Source organism: Dichotomopilus funicola (assembly GCF_033296635.1).
Source record: "Dichotomopilus funicola strain CBS 141.50 unplaced genomic scaffold C8A04scaffold_81, whole genome shotgun sequence".
Taxonomy (NCBI): Eukaryota; Fungi; Ascomycota; class Sordariomycetes; order Sordariales; family Chaetomiaceae; genus Dichotomopilus; species Dichotomopilus funicola.
In genome coordinates, this window is record NW_026944102.1 from 117559 (window position 1) to 137901 (window position 20343).

At 55.1% G+C, this 20343-nt stretch overlaps 4 protein-coding genes across 4 annotated transcripts; 3 read left to right on the top strand and 1 right to left on the bottom strand.

Annotated features, from left to right (window-relative positions):
- Positions 1–2289: 2289 nt before the first annotated feature.
- Positions 2290–5645, bottom strand: C8A04DRAFT_39999 (uncharacterized protein; the record flags this gene model as incomplete). The annotated part of the gene is made up of 3 exons (XM_062784788.1): positions 2290–2666; positions 2700–4326; positions 5502–5645. 3 exons carry the CDS (start codon positions 5643–5645, stop codon positions 2290–2292), a joined length of 2148 nt encoding a protein of 715 aa, XP_062633714.1.
- A 5236-nt stretch (positions 5646–10881) lies between these two features.
- Positions 10882–12225, top strand: C8A04DRAFT_32160 (uncharacterized protein; the record flags this gene model as incomplete). Its single annotated transcript, XM_062781997.1, has 2 exons — positions 10882–11311; positions 11744–12225. 2 exons carry the CDS (start codon positions 10882–10884, stop codon positions 12223–12225), a joined length of 912 nt encoding a protein of 303 aa, XP_062633715.1.
- A 2773-nt stretch (positions 12226–14998) lies between these two features.
- C8A04DRAFT_15052 (uncharacterized protein) lies at positions 14999–16822 on the top strand (the record flags this gene model as incomplete). Its single annotated transcript, XM_062778340.1, has 4 exons — positions 14999–15725; positions 15799–16072; positions 16126–16332; positions 16405–16822. The coding sequence occupies 4 exons, from the start codon at positions 14999–15001 to the stop codon at positions 16820–16822; spliced, it is 1626 nt and encodes a 541-aa protein (XP_062633716.1).
- Positions 16823–18807: 1985 nt separating this feature from the next.
- Positions 18808–19245, top strand: C8A04DRAFT_32162 (uncharacterized protein; the record flags this gene model as incomplete). The annotated part of the gene is made up of 1 exon (XM_062781998.1): positions 18808–19245. The coding sequence occupies one exon, from the start codon at positions 18808–18810 to the stop codon at positions 19243–19245; it is 438 nt and encodes a 145-aa protein (XP_062633717.1).
- Positions 19246–20343: the final 1098 nt, after the last annotated feature.

The window sequence follows — 20343 nt, forward strand, 5'->3', positions numbered from 1 at the left end:
CATGCCTCAGCGAGATGCTTTGCCCTTTTCTTCAAGTACAGCGTGCTGGGGGAAAGGGCCGAGTCTTTTTGGTGTCGGTAAAAAATCAAATCAACCTATCATGTTACGTCCGGAGTGGGACTCTCCTCCGATCGGCCAGTCGTTGCTCGGTAGGTAGGAATTATACGGAAAACCCTGGCTGAGGGGTTTTTCAAAGTTGAAAGTTCTGTTTCCGGTTGGCTCCTTTCTTTTTTTCTGTCGTCTTTTCCCATCCTTCGACCTTACCCATATGTGACGTCTTATTCCCCCCACACTATCCCCCGTTCCTTCTGTCCGAAGGCCCCCCGCGCGGCCCGTGGGGTGGGTAGGAACGACCGAAGGAGGAGGAAAAGAACAACAAACTTGGGTGGCACACGACCCGGCGTTGCTGCAGCGGAGTGCCTAACGTAGTGCGCACGCTGCAGGTAGTTCTGTCGTGTCTGTGGGGGCTCGATGCACCAGCGTTACCGCGTGATCGCCAAGGCAGCCGAGCAAGGTTGCCTGCTGTTGTTGCTGTTGTTATTGTTATGTTATGTACTTGGCCTGCGGGCCTGGGAGGGAGCGGGAAAAAAGAGACGCAGTGACGCAGTGCTCTCGGTGTGGGCTTGGCGAATAACGAGTGGGAAGCATCAAAATAGGAATGCCGATAACTAGTATGATGGGCAGCACCGTTGTTTTTTTCCTGGCGGGATGGCTGCGGTCGGTCACAGACGCATATTTGGTTAGGTATATCCCGTATTGGTCCCCCAATTGGGCGAGAGACGACGAGGGGGTGCCCCCTTTCTGGATCATATTTCGGATTTCTGTTTTCGTGGCCTTCCCGTTCGGGACAGCTCCCAGCCTAAGTTAGGCAGCCCGGCACAAACCCGGGGGGCGTGTCCTCGTTTCTGCCCGTCGAGGTTGTTGTGGGACAAAATGCGGATTTGTCCGAGACATACAGATGCTCGGCATGGTTCGAAAACATACCACAGTACACCGCTCAGCCTCTCTTCTATCTCCCTTTTTTCCCTCGAGCATTCAAGTTCCCTGCCAGCGCGGGTAAACCACCCACCACCCATGCATCAGGGTGCGTATCGGGTCGCGTGGAACAAGGTGAAATTGGCCCCCAAGAAACACACAACACACACGCACACGCAGGCGCGCACGCGCTGGGAGCAGCAAAACAACCCCCTCTTCCCCCTCCACCACCCCTCGCCTTGCTTGGGCTCCGATGCGGCTCCCCGCTTTGAGAGGATCCGTCCAGGGGCGTGTGGCGACTTTCTTCGGTGTTGCCCATGTTCCCCACGATCCGGGATCCTCGCGCTCTATTCGTCCATTTCTCTAATAAGATACTCTCTTCCCCTCGGAACCTCGGCGGATGTCGGTATCTGATTCAGCCCCCGAGATGTGACGAAAAGGCCAGGGGGAAATGAAGACGAGAGAACAAGAAGAGGGGGAAATATGACGAATGTGAGAAAAATATGTCGTAAAAGACGAATTGTTTTTCAAACCAATCTGGTATCAAGCAAATGCTCCCGCCGGCCTGCTAGGTATGCGAATGAAAACCGAACAGAATACAAAAGAGAGACGAGGAAAGAAAAATATACACTGATGCCGCCCAAATATACTGAGGGACTAAATAAATAATCCATAACACCAAGTAATACCGGTACGTCGGAGTTGACGCCGAAAAACAAAACGCCTTTCCACCATCTCAGACCCCCCTTGACAGTAGCCCCCAGCGCCCGGATTGAAGGACCTAACCCCTTGAATAAACAAACATCAGATGGACATCCAACCGCATACAAATGCTGAACAACGCCTGGGGGTTGTGTGATTAGTTAGTTGACAAATAATTTCATGCCCATGAGGTGGCTCAAGCCAGATGTTTGTGTGTGCGTGTGTGTGTAAGTGGTATGTATGAATGTGGGTTGGGGGGGAGCATGACAAAATTTGGATAAAAGGACAAATCGGAAGAGACAATAGAAAAGGAGTGTAAAGAAAAGAGAGTGAAAACCAAGACCTAGTGAAGGAAACAGCTTTTTGGTTCATCCCCGAATTTCTATCCGAAAGGAAATAAAGAAAAAGGCCTTTCCTGGTTGCCCAGGCAGATGCTGTAACATTCTCTAATGTAAGAAGTGGGGAGAGTTGATGACAGGAGAAAACCCCGAAAGATTGACAAGAAAAAGAAAGGCGATAACAATGAGTCGAAGCCAATGGTGTATAGCAGACATAAGCCGCGGATATGAATTCCCCAGCAAGTATGGTATATATCGATGCGTCAGTGTCCCATCACCTAGGGCCGCTACCATCCCCCTCTGGACGTGGATCAGTCGCCCACCCGGTCTCGTACGGCAGCCTCCGGGTCGAAACATATGGGTTGTCACCAGAGTGCGGTGGTGGAATGCTCAGTTGCGGCGGTGGGGCGGTTCGGATGGGAGGCGGTGTTGTTGACGGAGTACGAGACTGGTCGAAGCGTAATGGAGGCAGTCGGGCCGCTCCTAGTGGCGGTGTAACGTGTGGTGAAGGGGGGATCGCAAAAGAGGCATGTGGAGGCAGAGACACAGATCCCAGGCCTGGACCTGTGATAGGTGGAAGGGATGTTGGCGTCATGAGGTTGTAGGAGCTGGTCGGGAGCTGGGGCTCGGAATCCGTCCTCCTCCGCCTTGCTGGGGGTTCAAGCGAAGAATCCCCGTAGGCACCCAAACGTGGGGGGTGCGGCTGCGAGAGCGGATGGAGGTGAGGGGAGTAGAACGGAGGTTGGTGATGGTGCTGTCTGGGGGAGTGCCCGTGAGAAGGGACTGGCGGAGGCTGGTGAAGCAAGGTGCTGCCCTCAGAGGCGGAAGGCCCTTCCGCAGTCCTGAGCATTGGGCTGGCCGGTTCCCGATCGATCCACTCCTGGCCGTTGGGCATCCGAGAAATGATATCCCGTAGCCGGTTCCGGCTCTCCCGGTAGAAGTCTCGGTCGGCCTCGAGGTCCTGACAATGTTTGACGAGGGCCTCGTTCTTTCGCTCCAGGTCCCGATTCTCGTTCTCCAATTTCTGAAATTCCTCCTGTTGCTCTCTCTCTCGCTCCTTCTTCCGCTGCCGGAACCTTGCTGATGCCCCGGCGTTACGCTGGCGTTTCTGGTCTGCCTGACGAGATCCCTGATGTACATCGACCGCGACCACAATCTCCTCGCCGTGCCGCGGGGTGATAGCCAGAAACGGCTGGCCCTCTACCATCGGGAGGTTCCTCGCTGCACCGCTGGACATGGAGCCGAGAAGATTGGATCCCCATCTCGAATCTTCCGGAGCCGCTGGAGTACTAAATGAATGGCTGGGCGGGAGCGGAGCCGCGAATGGAGGGCCAGAGAGAACGGGGCGTCCACTATGCTCGCGCTTATGGCCTGCTGTCTGTAGTAGCTCGTTCGGAGGTGCCGGGGATACGCCGTGGCTCAGGTTGGGATGCGACAGCGATCTGGACAGGCCAGATGTCGGCCGGGTCGTCGGGGGGTCCGTCGGGCCATGTTCAGGAGCTGAGTTCCGTAGATGCGGCGAAGACCCCAGGGGGGAAGGCACGTTGCCATGTATTTGGGTTTCATGAGGCCCTCTTGGGACAGGCGGCGGCAGGCTACCTACGAAATGTTGGCTTTCGACCGTCCTCATCGCAGCTCGGCTCAGACTCGCAGTCCGTGGAGACTTGGGCGTCAAAATCCGCCTCGCGGCCACAGGATACGGATGCATAGATTGGGGCGACCCTCGGTCTGCCGACGCCGACGTCGATGGGACCGCGGGGGACGTCGTGGGAGGGGCAACGTGGGCGGTTGATCGGGGCGTCGAAGAGCCGGAAGCTTGGTAGACGAAATGGTGGGAAGGCGATCGGTCCGCCCCGTATTGACCCATTGCCATGCTCGACTGCGAGCCTCCTCCCGTTGACGAAGGCTGTGGTCGAGATGAAGAGTGCTGCTGCCCTGCGGGGCTGTCTCCGTATGAGCTAGCTGGGTTAAAGCCGCCGCGCGTGTCCACCACCCGGTTTGCGCCCTGTTGATTGATCGTCTCGCTCTGAGCTAAGCCAAAGCTAACGGGGTCACGATGTGGCGTGGCTCTCGGGCCATCTTGCTGGTCATGAGTCTGTCGAAGCGGGGGAGAGGACGCGGGCTTTCCTGCCTCTGTCGGAGACCGGGAAGAATGACGGGAGATGGCACGAGGCGCCGAGTCCCCTTGTGACATCGCGGCCTGATCCCCTTCGTTATTGTACCGTGGAGGGTGCTGACATGGACCTGAGCGGGCCGTCCCAGGAGCGACTTCCCGCGTGGATCCTTGATTGCAGGGCGCCGCCAACTGGCGCTGCAAGGAGACAGCACCTGCCCAGCTCCGCGCCGGTTCTTGGACCCGCGACAGATTCGACTGGATCGCCACAGTGAGAGATCGGGGTCCAGAACGGCGACGTGCGCGCTTCTCTGCAGTTGTGAGCAAGCCGGGAAGCCCGGACGGCAGCGTCAGCAGCGTCGGCAGCGTCGGCGACGGAGTGCGTTGTTGTGCAACGGGGGGTATCACCTCGCCAAATGCTCGGGGCAGAGAGGCCACGGCCACGTTGACAGCAGACGGAGGGTGGAAGGATGACGATGCGAAGCTGCTGCGCAGCTGGGAAAATTGTCCAGAGAAATATGCTGGTAACGTGTCTGGGGCTCCAAGGGTAGTGAGGTGTGCTTGCTTGCGTCAGGTTAAGCCAAGTGTTCCACACAGGCCGGTGAATCCGTGCCGCCAGTTAATCGAACCGGGGGAAAGCAAGTCGTCAGACGTGAGCCAGGGCCAAGAAGAGGTGCCAAAGTGAGGGCCAGCGATCGACGCTCAAATCGTTGTTGTGATGGGCCGGGGACTCGTATGCTACGGCTCGAAAAGCCAGTGGTTACCTCTCTCTCCTCGAGCCGAGTCTGGGACAGCAAATGGGAGCACCGGGCCCGGAGTGGGCCAAGGGGGCTGCCCGGAGACAAATAGTGTACTGGGTGTCCTCTCAACCACACACTCTTGTGTGCAGAGGAGACGCGGTGCCGGCTTTGGACAAGCTTCAAGAGGAGGGGCGAATCCCAGGGTTCTGTTTAGGGTGTGTTCGAAAATTTCGGCGGCGTCAATGTCTCAGTATCGGAAACCTGCGCTTGCCCTCAGACCGTTGATCTGTTTTGGTATTTTCTTTCACTTTTCTCTGGCGGGGAGAAAAATGATGGATGCGAGCTTACCCCCGAGGCCGTTGAAAGGGAAGAGTTATGGTCGAACTCGGGCCACTGCCAAACGGCGTCATGCTGCAAAGCCATTTAATTATTATTCGGCCCAAGGGGGGGGGGGTTGTCGTAACCCCGGTGCTCTGGGGAAGTGAACGTCCCGCCCGCCGCGGTTGTCCTGATGGAGCCCAAATCACACACCCCTCGATGCCTTGTCTGGAAACTGGGCTCAGCCGTCAAGCTTAGGGCCCGGGGTGCAGAAACTCAACCAGGGCCCCCATGCTGGGCGGATGGTGCTCAGACCACAGCAGGGCTTGGAGGAGTGCTTCCTTCTGGAGATTGGTTGGACACGATAAATCGGCCACGGCCCTGAACTTTCTTATTATTGTTATTATTCGTGGGGTGTGAGTGATATGTAGACGGGGGTGGAGAATGGTTACCTGGCATCCTACGGAGTCCACGACGGTCTTCGCAGAGAAGGTAACCTTTGGGTTCAGACCGCTTGGTAACGGGCCGGCGCCGATTGAGCGGAAATGTGGCTCACATCGCGCCCGCAAGTTGTGAGCGGGCCTTTGCTCGCCTTGAAAATCCATACGGCTAATACAAAAGAGGTAGCATTCAAGCTTGGCACGGTCCCTTGTCCTGGGCCTTTGAAGCGCCCATAACATGACGCGGCGGATATCTCAGCCACAGGTAATACTCAGAAGACATCTTGTACGGAGGATATCAACTCAGAAACGCTAAAAGTTGTCGAGCGAGAGCCGCATCTACCAGACGAGCATGAGCTCGCAGCACTCCTAGCCCTTTGGATATCGCGAGCGATTAGATTTGGTACTCGGGACCCGCGCATGTCCACGCCCACGCCTCGCCGTGGGGCCGTGGGGATGAGCGGTAAGTGAGAGTGTGGGACAGACAAGAATTGTCCTCACCGACACGGCCGCCACGATGCCTTGTGTGGTTGTCGGTGGCAGATCTTTCGCGGCTCCGTGTGAAGGGGAGGCGTTTAGGTTCTGCCACACCCGCCCGCGCTGTTCCGAGAGCATGGCAGCCAGGTGACCTCCCGAACAGTCGGGATTGAGTTGAGTGCCAGGAATCAGGAAACTGCGTCATCCGGGCGTTGGTGGCCCTTTTTTAGACGAGAAGAGGATGCGAGATGAGATCTGCAAAAGCCGAAGGAAAAGATTGTCCGGGGTGGCTCGGAATAACAAGCAATCACCAGGGTTCTGAACTTCTGATCAACCATCAGTTCTTGTTGACGCCGCGCCTTGGAACAGCAAGCTGGCCGATGACGGTGATGACACTGATGAGCACAGGCGCTGCTCTTTCCTGGGCACCTGGGAGAGATGAATTTGGGGGTGTGCCAGGATCCGCCATGCCCGTCATCACCCATGGCCTGAGTTTGACCATGCTGACGCGACAAAGCCGACCCGAGACGGTCCGCACCCCTGTTGCCGAGCTTGTCGAACAAGCTGTGGCCGAAAAAGAGGCATGCGAGTGATCAAAATATTGGAATCCACCGTCGAACCCATCAGAAATCCACGACGGGCCGCGGGGATGAGATGCCGGCCCCCGGTGAAAGCGTTCTTATGGTTCGCGCTGGGATGCTAAGATGGGGTGGGTGGAGCGGTTGCAGACAGAAGAGATTCTTGGTGCCAGATTTTCGTTCTCGTGCAGGTCGAGGGAGTGAGGAGACAAATTCGTATCTGTTGGTGGTTTCCCCCCCCCGGCGTGCCCGGTTCAAAATGAGTGATATTTGGCGGCGTGTTTTGCCAAGTGCTCGTTTTTGTGAGCAATGCGATCAAAAAGGTCACGAATTGGGGACCAACGACACACTCAGCAAGATAAAGTTTTCTCAGCCAGCGTCGACCGCCCCTGAGAAAACGGGCTCCCAAACCGGGTCGAGGCTGCTTCGAATATTTCCGTTGTCTTTCAGAAAACGATCCAACCGCGTGGCAGCTTCCCGATGGGCCAGTCCCTCACTGTCTGCCTGCCCTCAAACCCAAATTTCCGGAAAGCGCATTGTGAAGATTGGCTGCCAACGCCCAAAGTGGCCCCGCTCTGCCCGCGTGGGTTGTGGGCCTGTGAATTCGAACCACAGCAGGAGCGGCGCTGCCGAAGGGGGTTTAGCTCCTTCCCACACAAGCGCCTGCCAGCATGCTCCCGGAAGGCGGAACCGCCTGATGGCCGCTTCGAATAACGTCACCAGATCCACGTTGTATCTCCCGCTTTCACGACAACGGTTCCCCAGCGGGCAGTGCCCCCTTGGTCCCCGACTTGGACCACCAGGCCTGTGCGAGAGCCGAGGAGGAGCAAAAAGCAAAGAAAAGGCCTTGAGAAGCCTGCCGAAAAAGACGAAGGACAACACGGCCCGGCAAGCTGTGGTGAGATTGGATCAGGTGGTGTGCTCTCGAAGGTTCGAAACATTCGCTATCCCACGCTTCTAACCACTCTTGTCTAATACGTGAGCTCATTGCCTTTCTTTTCCAGCTTCCGCTCGCACACTGCAGACTCGCACCCCCATGGAATGTTGAGAATGGTTCAATGGGAATCGAGGCGGGATAGGTTGAGGTTCTTGCAGAACTGTCTTCCTGCGAAGGCCGACAACAGCCTAAGAGCCCTGGGAGAAGCGAACTCTCCAGTCGCTCAACGGAACCACTCCCACCACTTCTCCCACTTGAAAATAATTTCTGCAGCCGGCATTGAAGCCTGATGAAGTTGCCAAGTTCACTTTGGGTTGTCGTGCAGATAATGCCTGTGCACGATTCTCTGGATCCCCGTCCACACAGGCGGGGCGCCGGGAGGCTGCCGATCCGGGCTGCCTTGGCCAGCGCTCATTCGCAGAGAGAGGAAGGGATGCATCCGTTCCCAAGAGAGTGAGGCGGCTGCGAGAGATGTTCTGCGGCCGGCATGCGGCCCCCAGCCGTCGAGCTGGCATGAACAGCGAGGTCGTCGGCAGGCGTTTTCACCTTGTTTTGGTGAGCTGCCGGTTTCGCTAACAGTATTGTGCAGGTGCCGAAGCACCGAGGCTTTCTTCCGTTCGTGGACTCCGAATAACTATTGACAATCCACACCGCTCCGGGTTCGTCATGGCGTGCAGAACCACACACCGACTCGCAAGGGTCCAGGTCGAAACCTGTGCAATGAAGGGCAGGGGTTAGATGCCAGCGCCATGAATCGCCCAAAAACCAACCAGCCCGTTCACCGCATCAAACCCTGGGCTTGAAAATTGCTCAGAATGACGAAGGAGTCGTGGGCCGTGGGCCACGGGAATGGAAGGGAAGGGAAGGATTTACTTGGTAATTGTGGGCGTTTCAAACGGTAGGGATGTGAGCAGGACTTTGAAAAAATGCAAGAAAAGAAGACGAGCAGCCGAAACTGGAAGTTGAGAAAACGACCGCCAAGAGCTCCATCTCTGAGCTGTCTTCACCCTCGCCGCTCCCGTCCCTTTGCGCAACCGGTTCGTCTCGTCCCAAGTTCCAGTGCAAGGGATCCTGGGCTCTTGGATGATGTGATGTCCCCAAAAGAAGAAAATCGATCTAACTTGATGAATGCTGAACAAACCCCCACGGCAAGCTCGATTGAGAGCCCTTGTAAGCGGTCACGGGATCGCTTCCTTCCCGTTTAGTTAAACACTGTTCGTCCACCGGACCACCCTTCTGATCGCTTTCAAATTTGGGTTGCGACGGGAAGAGTAGTCGCTAAACGCCAACCAACTCCCCACGCTCCCCGACACCGAGGGACGAACGGGTGGGCGGGTTGCCATGCCCAACCAGGGCTTCGGGAACAGGTGGCATGCATGAAGGGAAGATGTCTCGGTGCCAGCTCATACGCAATCTTCTCCAGGTCTGCATCGATTGCATGCAGCATGGGTGTGGGGCCCCTTGCATGCGCTGGAATCCGCCGAGAGAAGCCCAACGTTTCCCCATCCGCAGGGACCGACATGGGGCCCGCACACGAAATACCCGAGAAATTGGACCATTTGCCAACGCGGCATCGAACGCCTGCGAGTCAGCGGTCCCGGCGGTTGGCGGTCGTACAGCAGAACGGACCAGAGGATAAGAGAACCCCCGGTTTGGAAGGAAGCTACACTAACTAGTTAGTGTACAGGTAAGTTCTTGAGCTGTCAGATGTGCCAATTCGGGAACCAAGCTGGGACTGTCCGTGAACCGCCATCTGCTGTTCGCAAACGTCAATGACAGGATGGAAGCTCGTCCAACACAGAAAATAATGCAGGGGTGAAATGGGGTTCCGCACCCGTTGTCCGTGCGGTAAAAAATTTTTTTTTTTCGATTTTTCATCCTCGTGGAAATTCTCGTGGCCGGTTCCAAATTGGCATTTCTCCAAAAAGTGCCCGGGCCTTCAAAGAACACCGCCTTTTTGTTTGCGATGTACATGTGGACTAACGTTGGCCCCCAACGCGGACAACGCGGGAAATGGCGCTCGGTGCGCCGCAAATGACGGCCGCAGCAAACCTGAATCATCAATTGGACGTGGCTTGTCGATTTTCAACCGCAAGATAGCCTTTTCCCTGCGTACACCCGGCGGGTGTCGGGACAAATCTTGCCCGTGAATAGCGGGGATGAAATTGGACATCGGGCGTTCCTTCCTTCCGAATCAGTTTGGCCACCACTTACTATGTACGGGAAGGAACTGCGTGTTCAGCGGGATGCTGCAGCCCACTGTACATCCCGTCGACACAGCACGCAAGTCATTCCTCCTCTCATGACTTGACATGTGATATGCATGCATGCTCCCGTTTCTTAACCGATGTGGGGTTGCTTCTCTGTCAGGACGGGGACTTTTCCGCCAACATCTCTTTTTCCCCATCGTTTAGCAGTCGCCACAAACCACAGAATCGGCGGTGCTTTTTGTTTCGGCGCTGGTTTCCTTCCTACACTCCATTTTCAAGATTTGAACGTTCAATTTTGTATCAAAAACCACAATCGAAAGGGGGACAACGGCCCTTACCTCTCACAACTAACCTGTCGTGGCATCTGCTCATCCAAATCGGCCGCTCCCCCCTCACTCCTGCCGGCCTCACGCATGACCCGGACTGCGAGCGGATCGAAGGGGGCACAGTTTGAGGGTCCTCATGTTGTGAGGTCGGGCGGGGCTTGCGCTTCCGCTGCGATGTTGTGGTGGGCCGGCCACCCGGAGGTAAAAGGTGTCCATGGCGGGAATAGAGCGCAAAGTCTGAGGCGCCTGGAGTTCGACTGAAGCATTCCCCTCATAAGCCAGGGCTTTCATTCCCACTCAGGAGTTTCCCTTTCTCAGCTCCTCGGCTGTCCGGCCCTTACCCGGGACGGAATTCCAGGAAAGTTCACCAATATGTTCGACCGGTGTTTTCCCGTCGGCTGTCAACATCAACCGCCGTTGCGGATCTGAGGCCCGTCATCCGTGCTAGACGGTTTGGGGTTGCAACCCCGCGATCCGAGCCGCTCCTTTGGACTCCGCACTGAGGGCCGAGGCCAGATCATAAAATGGCCCGGACCTCTGCTGTTGGTGGCAAGTTGCGGACCGTTTTCTCCCCTGATGTCAATTGTTTGGTGTTTATAATAAGTACCCCCCGCTCGAAGCTTCAGGGCCCACTAAAGTGAAAGCTGGCCTGTGTGGAGTGATCTCACCCGAGACAGCCCCGCCAAAGAACCCCCCTCAAGCTTTCACCATAGCCCCAACAACTACAATGGCCGAGATCCAGAGCCTTCGGCAGTGGTCCGTCAGTGAGCCGTATCTCGAGACGCACTGCTCTCTCGGCGAGGGCCCTTACTACGAGCCCGGAACCAACACCCTCCGCTTCGTCGATATCATCAAGCAGCGGCTGCATACCGTCTCCCTAACAGAAGGCCCTTCCTCGCTAAAGACGCTCCAGTTTTCCGAGGCCATTACCGTCACGGCTGATATCCGGGGCCGTGACCCACAGGAGGCGTTGTTAGTGGGAGCCAAGCAGGGTCTGGCGGTGCTGGATAGGAAAACGGGCCAGTACGAGTATGTGACCAAGTTTGAGGACGAGAAGGGCGACCGCATCCGGAGCAACGATGGCGTGGTTGACCCGAACGGGCGATTTTGGCTCGGTACCATGACCGACTTCAACAGGGGCCCATTCCAGCCTGAAGGTGAGTTTCCTGTTTCCGTTATGCCTTTTGGGGGTTGAGGATTCGCTGTTTGGCCCTTGCTTGTTGTCTTTTGAGCCTTGGGGTTTCATCAGTCAGATACGTGGCGAGCTGCCAGGTTTCAACCCAGGGAAAGGGTCACAGCCACATCACTTGGAGACGAACACATGCATGGTTATGGTGAAAGGGATGTTGATGCTAGGCGTCACCTCTTTTTTTTCTCCAGCAATCTGTTGCCGTTGTTTTCTTCCGCACATTCACCTGTTACGTTCTCAGCCATGCCATGTGGCCTGATGTACTTCTCCTGCAACCCACAGCTACTCGCTTTGGGCCAATCATGCTTTCTACTTTGCCAAATATTTTTTTATCTGCTTCGCTCGCGTAACGACCACTGGACTCACACCCCATTTCCCTTTTTTTCTTGTGCATCGATAGGCTCCCTCTACCGCTTCACCCATGGCACCGCGGCGACTCGTACACGCTCCGGGCTCACCATCCCCAACTCGGTTGGTTTCTCTCCGGACGGCCGCACCATGTACTTTACGCACTCGACAGCACGCGAGGTGATTGCCTGGGACTACGACGAGAGCGGCGAGGTGTCCAACGAGCGCGTCTTCTACCGCCACGTCGGCCAAGGCGAGCCCGACGGCTTCCGCGTGGATACCGAGGGCAATCTGTGGCACGCCGTGTACGGCGAGTCGCGCGTACTCAAGATCTCTCCTGCCGGCGAGCTCATCGGCGAGGTCAAGATCCCCACGCGCAACGCCACCTGCTGCGAACTGATTGGCGGTGGCGAGCTGGCTATTACCACTGCTGGGGATGATGAGGGCGAGGGTGAGAGCAAGAGGCTGGGTGGTGCTGTTTTCCGTGTTCAAGTCGGGGCTGAGGGTACGGCGCGGTATGCCTACAAGCTGTAAGCTGAGAGCTGGCAGTGTCCGTGGCTTTGGCTCCGTGGGCGAAGGCTTGAAGCGAGGGATGAGTTGAGATCTGGGATCGGGGGACCGGGGCTGCTCCCAAAAGCTGGCAACCCTGTCAACGGTTGAACGGTAGTCACGAGGTCAAAGGGATTGGTGGATAAGCCGTTATGTGAGCGGCAGGTCCCGGGTGACACCCGGTTGATAGTCGAGACATGCGTTTCGAAACGGGACACATACATAGTGCTGCACACCAAATGTGTACTGTGCAGTTACCTAAACAGAGTGCCATGGCAGCATGGCCCGCTGAATACGGAGGATGAATCAGTCCCTCTGATTCAGGTGTAAGCAGTGTCTTGTTGTGTTTGCCATTGGATCTTCGGCGGCGTGAAGCATGCCCCGCAATGACACCGTCCCGTTGCGTCCCTCTTCTTTTTCACCCATGGTATGCCTGTCAAGTCTGTCAAGCCTGTCATCAGTTTTTCTTTAGGGTGGCGGAGTCCGCTGGGAGAGTGACCTGGATCTGCATCTGATGGAGTCAGTCCGCACATCTGAAGTGGATGGGCACCACTTACACACCACACCACAGAGTACATGTCCTATCCCTGTTGACCATCCGCCCCTCCTAGGAGACAAGCGCGGACACGACTGGCTGGTGAGATACACAGCAACACGAAGGCTTTGGTTCCAAAAAAGATCCATGTCCCGGAAAATGGTCCGATTCTTGAGCCATTCAGAGACCCTTGAATCGTCTTCACCGCTCTCCTCCGAACCGAAGACAGGGGACGAAGAGGCGGGGTGTTGATTGAATGAGAGCGGGGTGGGGGGTGACGATGGGGGCTGGGGCACTCCCCAAGATGACGGGCACAATGTTTTTGATTCCGTTCGGGATTACGCTGAGTAGTTAGTTAGCATGCCTTGTTTGGCCCCGTGGGAACCCGAGCGCGAGATGATCATGGTGAGGACCATGTTAGGCTGGAAGACCGGATTCAGCCACTCCCGCTCGCTTCAGGAACAGCCCCTCCTCAGTGATGGGGCGTGATTTTGATATGCCATATTATCAACCCCTCGGCAAACCGCTGGCCGTTGAATCAACGGTGATTCAACGGCTCGAGGTCCTTGGGGGTTTAGAGGGGTGTAGTTTGCTTGGGACAAACGAGCAACTTGTCCCCCCCCCCCCTCTGTCTCGTGAGAATGGGAGCTGCGTTGCGGTCATCCGGGAAAGTTGCCATCCGACACAACTCTCGCCATGGGCCGGCTGACGTTCCGGGTGGCAAAATGAATGTGATCTTCACGGTTTGAGGAAAGTTTGTTAAGCTCATGAGGGACTCCTTGGCGCCAACGGGGGGAAGAGGACCAGGGAAAGGAAGCGAAGGACTGCCCCATCGAAGTACCTCGTGATGACGGTTAGTCACAGCGGTCAGAGTTTTGGTTGGGAAGGGACCTCGTGGGGGTTACCGAATGGGCCGTTTGTTTTTGTGGGAAACGACGCATTAAATTCATGTTCTGCTTCGATAAAATCATAATTTTTTATCGTTTGATATTTATAACCGTTGCTGGCGGCTGCTAGGTTTGAAGAGGAAGGAGGAAGATTCCGTGATCATTGATGCGCAGCATGCGCTCACAGCCAGGTCCGCGCCCAACATTTAGGCCCCTCCGACGTCTGGCTTTAGGCCCTCAATCTCAAAATTTCATCAATGGGAAAACCGCATGGCACCGAGTGTGTGTGGGCGAGAGAGCATCCTCGACAATCCTCATTTTGGGCATCAACCCAATTTATTGGACTGGGACCCTGGGCAGCGAACCAAGCCCTTGGTTGCGACCCAATGGGCTTCTTCGCGTCTCGGATCCTCTTCGAACAGGGGATCAAAGGCGCCGCCGAATGTTTGGGAACCTTCTTTCGCTTCGATGGTTTTGTGCGGACTCACATGTCACCAGCGATACTGTACTGTGATTGATGCCAATTTGAAATGAAGAGGAGCCTCGTACCCCGGTCATTAAGGTGACCTTCCGGAGAAAGTCGCAAATTTCAAACATCCGACCACACTTTCGAAATGACCTCGAAGCTCACGAAGAAAGTTCCTCGGAAAACCCGGCCTCTTCGGTCCTATTGCCTTGGATGTCGTTTCCCCCCTTGCAATCTCAGCTTTCAGGTTGCCCATCCGCCGGTTGGCCTGCCTGCCGGCAAATCAATCGTGGGGGACCGAGCAGTCAAGAGAGACGGGAGCAAGCCACCAGAGGTTGAATGAGGGGTATTTTGTATCATATTATAAAATTGCGAAATTGAGAATTTGGAACCAGGAAAGAAGGCCCAGTCTGTTGACCCTTGGATTTCGTTCGATTGATACTACTAAGTAATTAACGTTAACTATAACTATAACTACTAATTCATTAGCATCATGAAGGGAAACAGAACTTAAAGTCTGTCATGAGCCACAATGCCATTGTGATGTCAAGTAGTTGAAACTATCATGTGATACATGTTTTTCCGTGCTTTTTGGCATCAATAGCCATCATTGACAGTCTCAAATTCCATTGTTCCGCCCTAACGTGACCGATTGTTGTTCAGATGCAGCCTCGTTTGCTATGCAATATGGGCTATATAATGGGGGTTAGGGTTATCCATGTTCGCCCTCGGAACATCCCCAAAAATTCCCAATCGATAGTTAACTTCCTCTCGCCGGACCCGCTTCTGCCCGCACCAACTCTCACCTAAACAATGCAATGCGCCCGCCGAGAGCCCCGCGCACAATTATCATTCCGATCACGATTCATGATGGCGGACTCATTTCCACTTGGTTCTCCCCCGGATTTCGAGAATGAGAACGACGACTTAGATTCTCTTTTCGGCGGTGACAATTTCGACGACGATCTGGGAGGCGACGCGGAGGGCTTCCTGGCCGGACTTAACCCGACTTCCCACTTTATGGAAGTCGGCGCCGCTGCCGAGTCTTCGCATGCGCTCGATCGTGAGCGCACAACTTCTTTGCCGCAACGACCGCCCCAAGAGGCGACTAACTCGGTGCCGCAGCTCGCCCTCCCTGGTCGATTCGCTGAACTGACGGCCGCAAATGCGCAACCGTCGCAGCAACTGGCCCTCCCTCCCTCGGCTCCGCAACTGCCGTTGCCCACAATCCCTGATCCTCCTGCCGCCTTTTTATCGCGCCAGGACGGACACACTTCAGGCGATTTCGTGGTTAGTACCCAGAGTTTTGCTTTTAGCGCACCCGGCCCTCAACCGTCAGGAACATTGGCTGAAGAGGAGTTTGATGAAGCGGCCCTTGAAGCCGAGCTCTCAACCCTCTTCGCGAGCGATCAAGTTACCAACGAACAACCAATTAATGCTCAAGACTCAGGAAGCGGACCGAACGACGCGATTGAGGTCGACGACGATCTCCTGACGACAGAAATTCCGGGCTTCCGCTACAAAGATAGCGCCACCAACTCCTTCGTGCGTCTACCCCGCCGCATTCATCTGAATCCGAATCTCGCCGAGGAATTCAGTCACTACATAACCCTCAGTAAGACTCTTACCCCGCACTGCTTCTAGCCATTGAACCGCTAACCAAAAGTCAGATCGGAGGACCAAGGTTGACGTCCTTTACAGCCACCTTGAGCTGTCCGTCCCCGAGGGCAAACGTTTTAGCGACGAGCTCAAGAGGGCTCTCAGAGAACCACACCTGGTAAAATACATCGAGCACCCCAACTCGCGCGGCCTAGACACCAAGAAACTCCTCATTAGGGTTGGCCTTCATCTGCTCGTGGAGCAAAACTGGGGCCGCACTTGGTTCCGCCAGAACAAGCAGGGAACGCCGCAAAGGAAGTACGTGTGGCCAGAAAACTCGACAGTGTAAGTGCAACCTTCGCCCCAGATGCTACGACCGTGCTAATGATGCTATCTAGGCTCCTTGCTGGGCTTGTTATGCTCCTATATCGAGTATACACCAACCAGAAGCAGATGTATCAGATCAGAGTGCGCGCCGAGGCCTCAGTCCAAAGCCAGGTTCAGGCCCAGATGGCAAACTCGGGCGCCGCCCCCTCGCCGTCGATCTCGGCCCCGTCTGCACCCGCCGCGTCTACGCCCGCCTCCCCGCCGCGGGCCCCGTCCACGTTCCTCCCCCCTACACCTGCTCCGCTGCAGACCCCGGCTACTTCGATCCAAGCGGCCGACACATCCCAGAGTTTCCCCGCCGCCTCCGAGGGCCAGTCCTTCTTTCATGCCCTTTCCAAAGATGTGACCGTGGGCAAAAAGCGCAAGCATACTGAGGCGCTGATGGGCTTAGGCGAGGAGCAGGAAAGCGAGCTGGTGGTCCCGGCCAACGCTAGGCTCAAATACTACATCTACGTCAAGGACAAGGCGGATGCTGTCGATTTTATGCCGCCCACCATCTATCGACACACCGATTTCATGATTTCCCGCGGTGCGTTTTCGAGCCTCAAGGCCGCCTTCGAGGCCGACGGCCACGCTCCCGAGTGCGTGATCCAGACCCCGCATGGTCGAAAGAAGATCAACACAGAGGAAGAGTGGAATGCGGCAGTATTGAGCATTTACGAAAGGAGGCGCTCGGGTGGGGTAGTTGAGGTGGACGTTTATGTTTGAGATAGCCCCAAGGCCGCTTTCTCAACACGGAATGAGGGTAACCTCAGGAGGACATCTGTTTCATGGAGTTCGGTTTGGTAGAAGCATGGCGCAACGGCTCATTAGAGATACCTAGGTTTCGGACATGGGGTATTAGGACAACGAGGCACGCAGATAGAAGTTGAACGCTAGAGGTCAGAAACCGAGAGGTATTTTGCCCACGTTTATGAAGCCACGATTCGAACAGTACCCTCTAAACAGTGATAAATGCTGAACACTCTTTCTCGGGCGGGAAGAGTGAAAACATAGCTCGTGTCGTTATCCACCGCGATGCAGCGGTTATCCCACCCACAGAAAATCATTCGCCGAGCGAGATCGAAACTAATTATCATGCGGTCCCTCAGCCGATCCCAATAAACAAGCTTCCTCGATGGCTCAATACCCTCCGCCCAGACTGGCCAATCTCGTGCCTATTGTTTTCTCAGGGCACACACATTATCAAGACGTCATAGGTATCTTAGATTCCCCGCCCCAATTCAAGTATGACCGTGGCGACAGCGCAATGCTCGACCAGATCAACAACCTCCGTTTACGAAATCTCTCGCGTTACAGATGCCACGGCGACTAGAATCACGAGCTTACCCAGGCCGATCTTGTCGACGGGCGTAGCAACAAGTCGCTCAATAATCATGGTCTGGAACTGTGACCTCCGCCTCGACTTTTTTCTTTTCCAAGCTTGAGAATCCTCACTTGCGCGGACGCCCATCAAGCATGGCCTCCCATGTCGCTCAATTACCAGAGCGTCATCCATCACAGAGGTCGACTTTTTGGACGCCTTGGAGTGGAAGGAAACGTATCTTTTATTAAGCTCCGTGATTCAATTCTCCAACTTTCCTTATCAGCCCCTTTGATTATCATTGCCTCCTATGTTAACCCATACTGCTACTGCTAGGACTGCGGATTTCTCTCCTCTCGGCCCTCATTGACATTCTGCGGGTTGCATCTGTCCTCAACAAGGACAGTCGGGATTTCCCGTCGCGCCAGCTCTATGCAACCCACGAGTTATCATCAATTATGCCGACTCCCACCTTCGAACTTCTCGCTGAACGCGTACGGTCGACACATAGCGCACGGTAGCAGAATAAGGGGATCCCGAATCAAGGCGAAGGCGAGCGAATCGCATACAGCGGGGTTTCTTTTATCTCTGGATCACAGCCGGTTTTCTGAAGGTCATAGCCCCGTTTTCCCTTCCAACACATCCAACATGCCAACACATCCAACATGCCAACACATCCAACAACGTTTCACACCCGTTATTTTCTCTTCGGCCTCTCCTAAAGCACTATTATCTAGGAAGCCAAGACAAATAGTTAATAGGCCTCTAAATGCCACTTTTTGAAGTAGACTACAACGAAAAGCGGTAATTACGTCGCGGGGCATTCGCGTTTATTTCCTCCCCACACCCTGACATTTCTCGAACGCCCTTCCGCACTTAACACCGCAATCACCAAATGCAGCCTCAAGAAACGTCGGAAGTGATGGATGCGGACACAATCCAGTCCAGCATTACATCTCCCGTGGAAACTAACGCCCCACAAGCACCAGAGCACGTCCGAGTTCGAGCCGTAGTACACCTCGGCACACCAGGCGATGTTCATTGTGGTCGTGGAGTCAATCAAGCGCTCGATGTTATCCGCATTTTGGATGACCACAGCATTCCTAGCTGCGTTGTAGGGGTCAAAGCGCTTGTCTATTATGGTTCCTACCGTGTTCCGATAGTAAGTCGCCCTTCAAATAAGCCCATACAGCATGATTCTAATAGACACCCCTAGGACTGGGAGATCTGTGTCCCAACTGAGCAGTTCGACCAGGCCATTGCCCTCTTTACCTCCAGCCCCCTCACCGAAACCTACGAAGTCTGACATCCCATACAACCGCAACTCCGTTCCCTCGTGCACACCTACCCGCATTTCCACCTCCGGGGCGTCGAGTTCTACTTCATCCTCATGCCCACCTTCGATTGTCTCGTCGACCCCAACCCAGACCTGTGCGAAAAAAGCCACAGCGGCATTCCCTACCCCAAACTGGAACCCTTTGCTCGCAGCCTACTTGGCACCCAGAACTACTCCGACCTTGAAGACCTCATCGACGCGATGGATCTGACCGCGGAGTGGGGCAACGAGCACCTGCCTCTAGACGACCCGCCAGATAGAGAGTACCTGGAGAAGAAGAACGCCATGTTTGAGGCCGCGTTGCCGGAAGATTTGCCCGGGGGGAGGCTTGGGTTGTTGTCGCTGTCGCCGAGGCCGCGGAGGGAGTGGGAGAAGATGGTGAGGGGTAAACAGCGCCGGATCGGGGATGAGACGCCAAGGGAGCGGTTCATTACGCGCTTTCGGAAGGTTGGGTCGAGTGATCCGAGGGAGAATACGAGGAGGGAAGTGTAAAGGTGGGGGGTTACAGGTGAAGAAATGTTGAGCATGAATTAACGCAATAGAATGGTGGGCTATGGCACTGTGTACGTTTGCTAAGTCGTGGTGAAAGTGAGTAGATATGAAAACAACCCACACACCTTTCTTCTCGGTTCGATGGACTACATTCATTTCCATGTCAAAGCAAATAAACTGTACTGGGACTGTTGGACGCCTAGTGGAACCAGTTATGAGGTAAAGTGCTCAGTCATTAAAGCCAACCAAGCAGGGTCTAACAGCCTATAGGCAGATGTACTTATAAAACGGCTTTTCCTTTTCAATTTCACGTTCTCACCTATCTTGCACCTCTCAAAACCTCTCAGCAGGGCGTGCCTTGGATGCTCGTCGGATGGCCCTCCAGACCGGGCCAAATCGCTTCTCTTGGGCCCTAAACTTGCATATGGTGGAGTGGTTGCCCCCGAGCATCATGGCTTCCTCGTTGGGCAGTCCCAACACCGCCGAGGACTTGTCAACAATCTAATCGACGTTTCATCACCGTCAGCTGATAGCACAAGACAAGACGAATAAGGGCACCTGGGTTAGATTAGAATAAGTAGAGCCCCGGACAACGGACCGCTGGCATTTACTGTGGTCACAACCAGTGAATGGGATATTACCGAGACAGCTGCTATTGTATCCTTAGACGGCGCTGAGGTGATCTCTAATAGAGCCTTGGATAACGGACTGCTGGAATTTACCAGGGGGGGTAGAATTGCAGGCGGCGGGGGACCGCTTGCCGATATAGACGGAATCGTGTCTTTGGAGAACGCTAGTAATCCTACTGATATGCTTAGCGATTGTGGATTTACTGATATAGTTATATCCTCGAACGATGGTGGCCGGGCGTTTGTTAAGATGGCGACAGTCACTTGAGGGGATGATATTAGATGGCCGTTTTATGATATTACGATGGAGACTCAGGGTAGCAGATAGGCGTTTCGTGATATTATAATAGAGGCTTGGGGCAGTATAACGGTGTAACGGATCGGCTCTCAACCACACTCTGAAAGGGTTCACTAAAGGTATGACGTAAGGGTTGTGATCCGGTGAAGCCAAAAGGTTCACAACAAGATA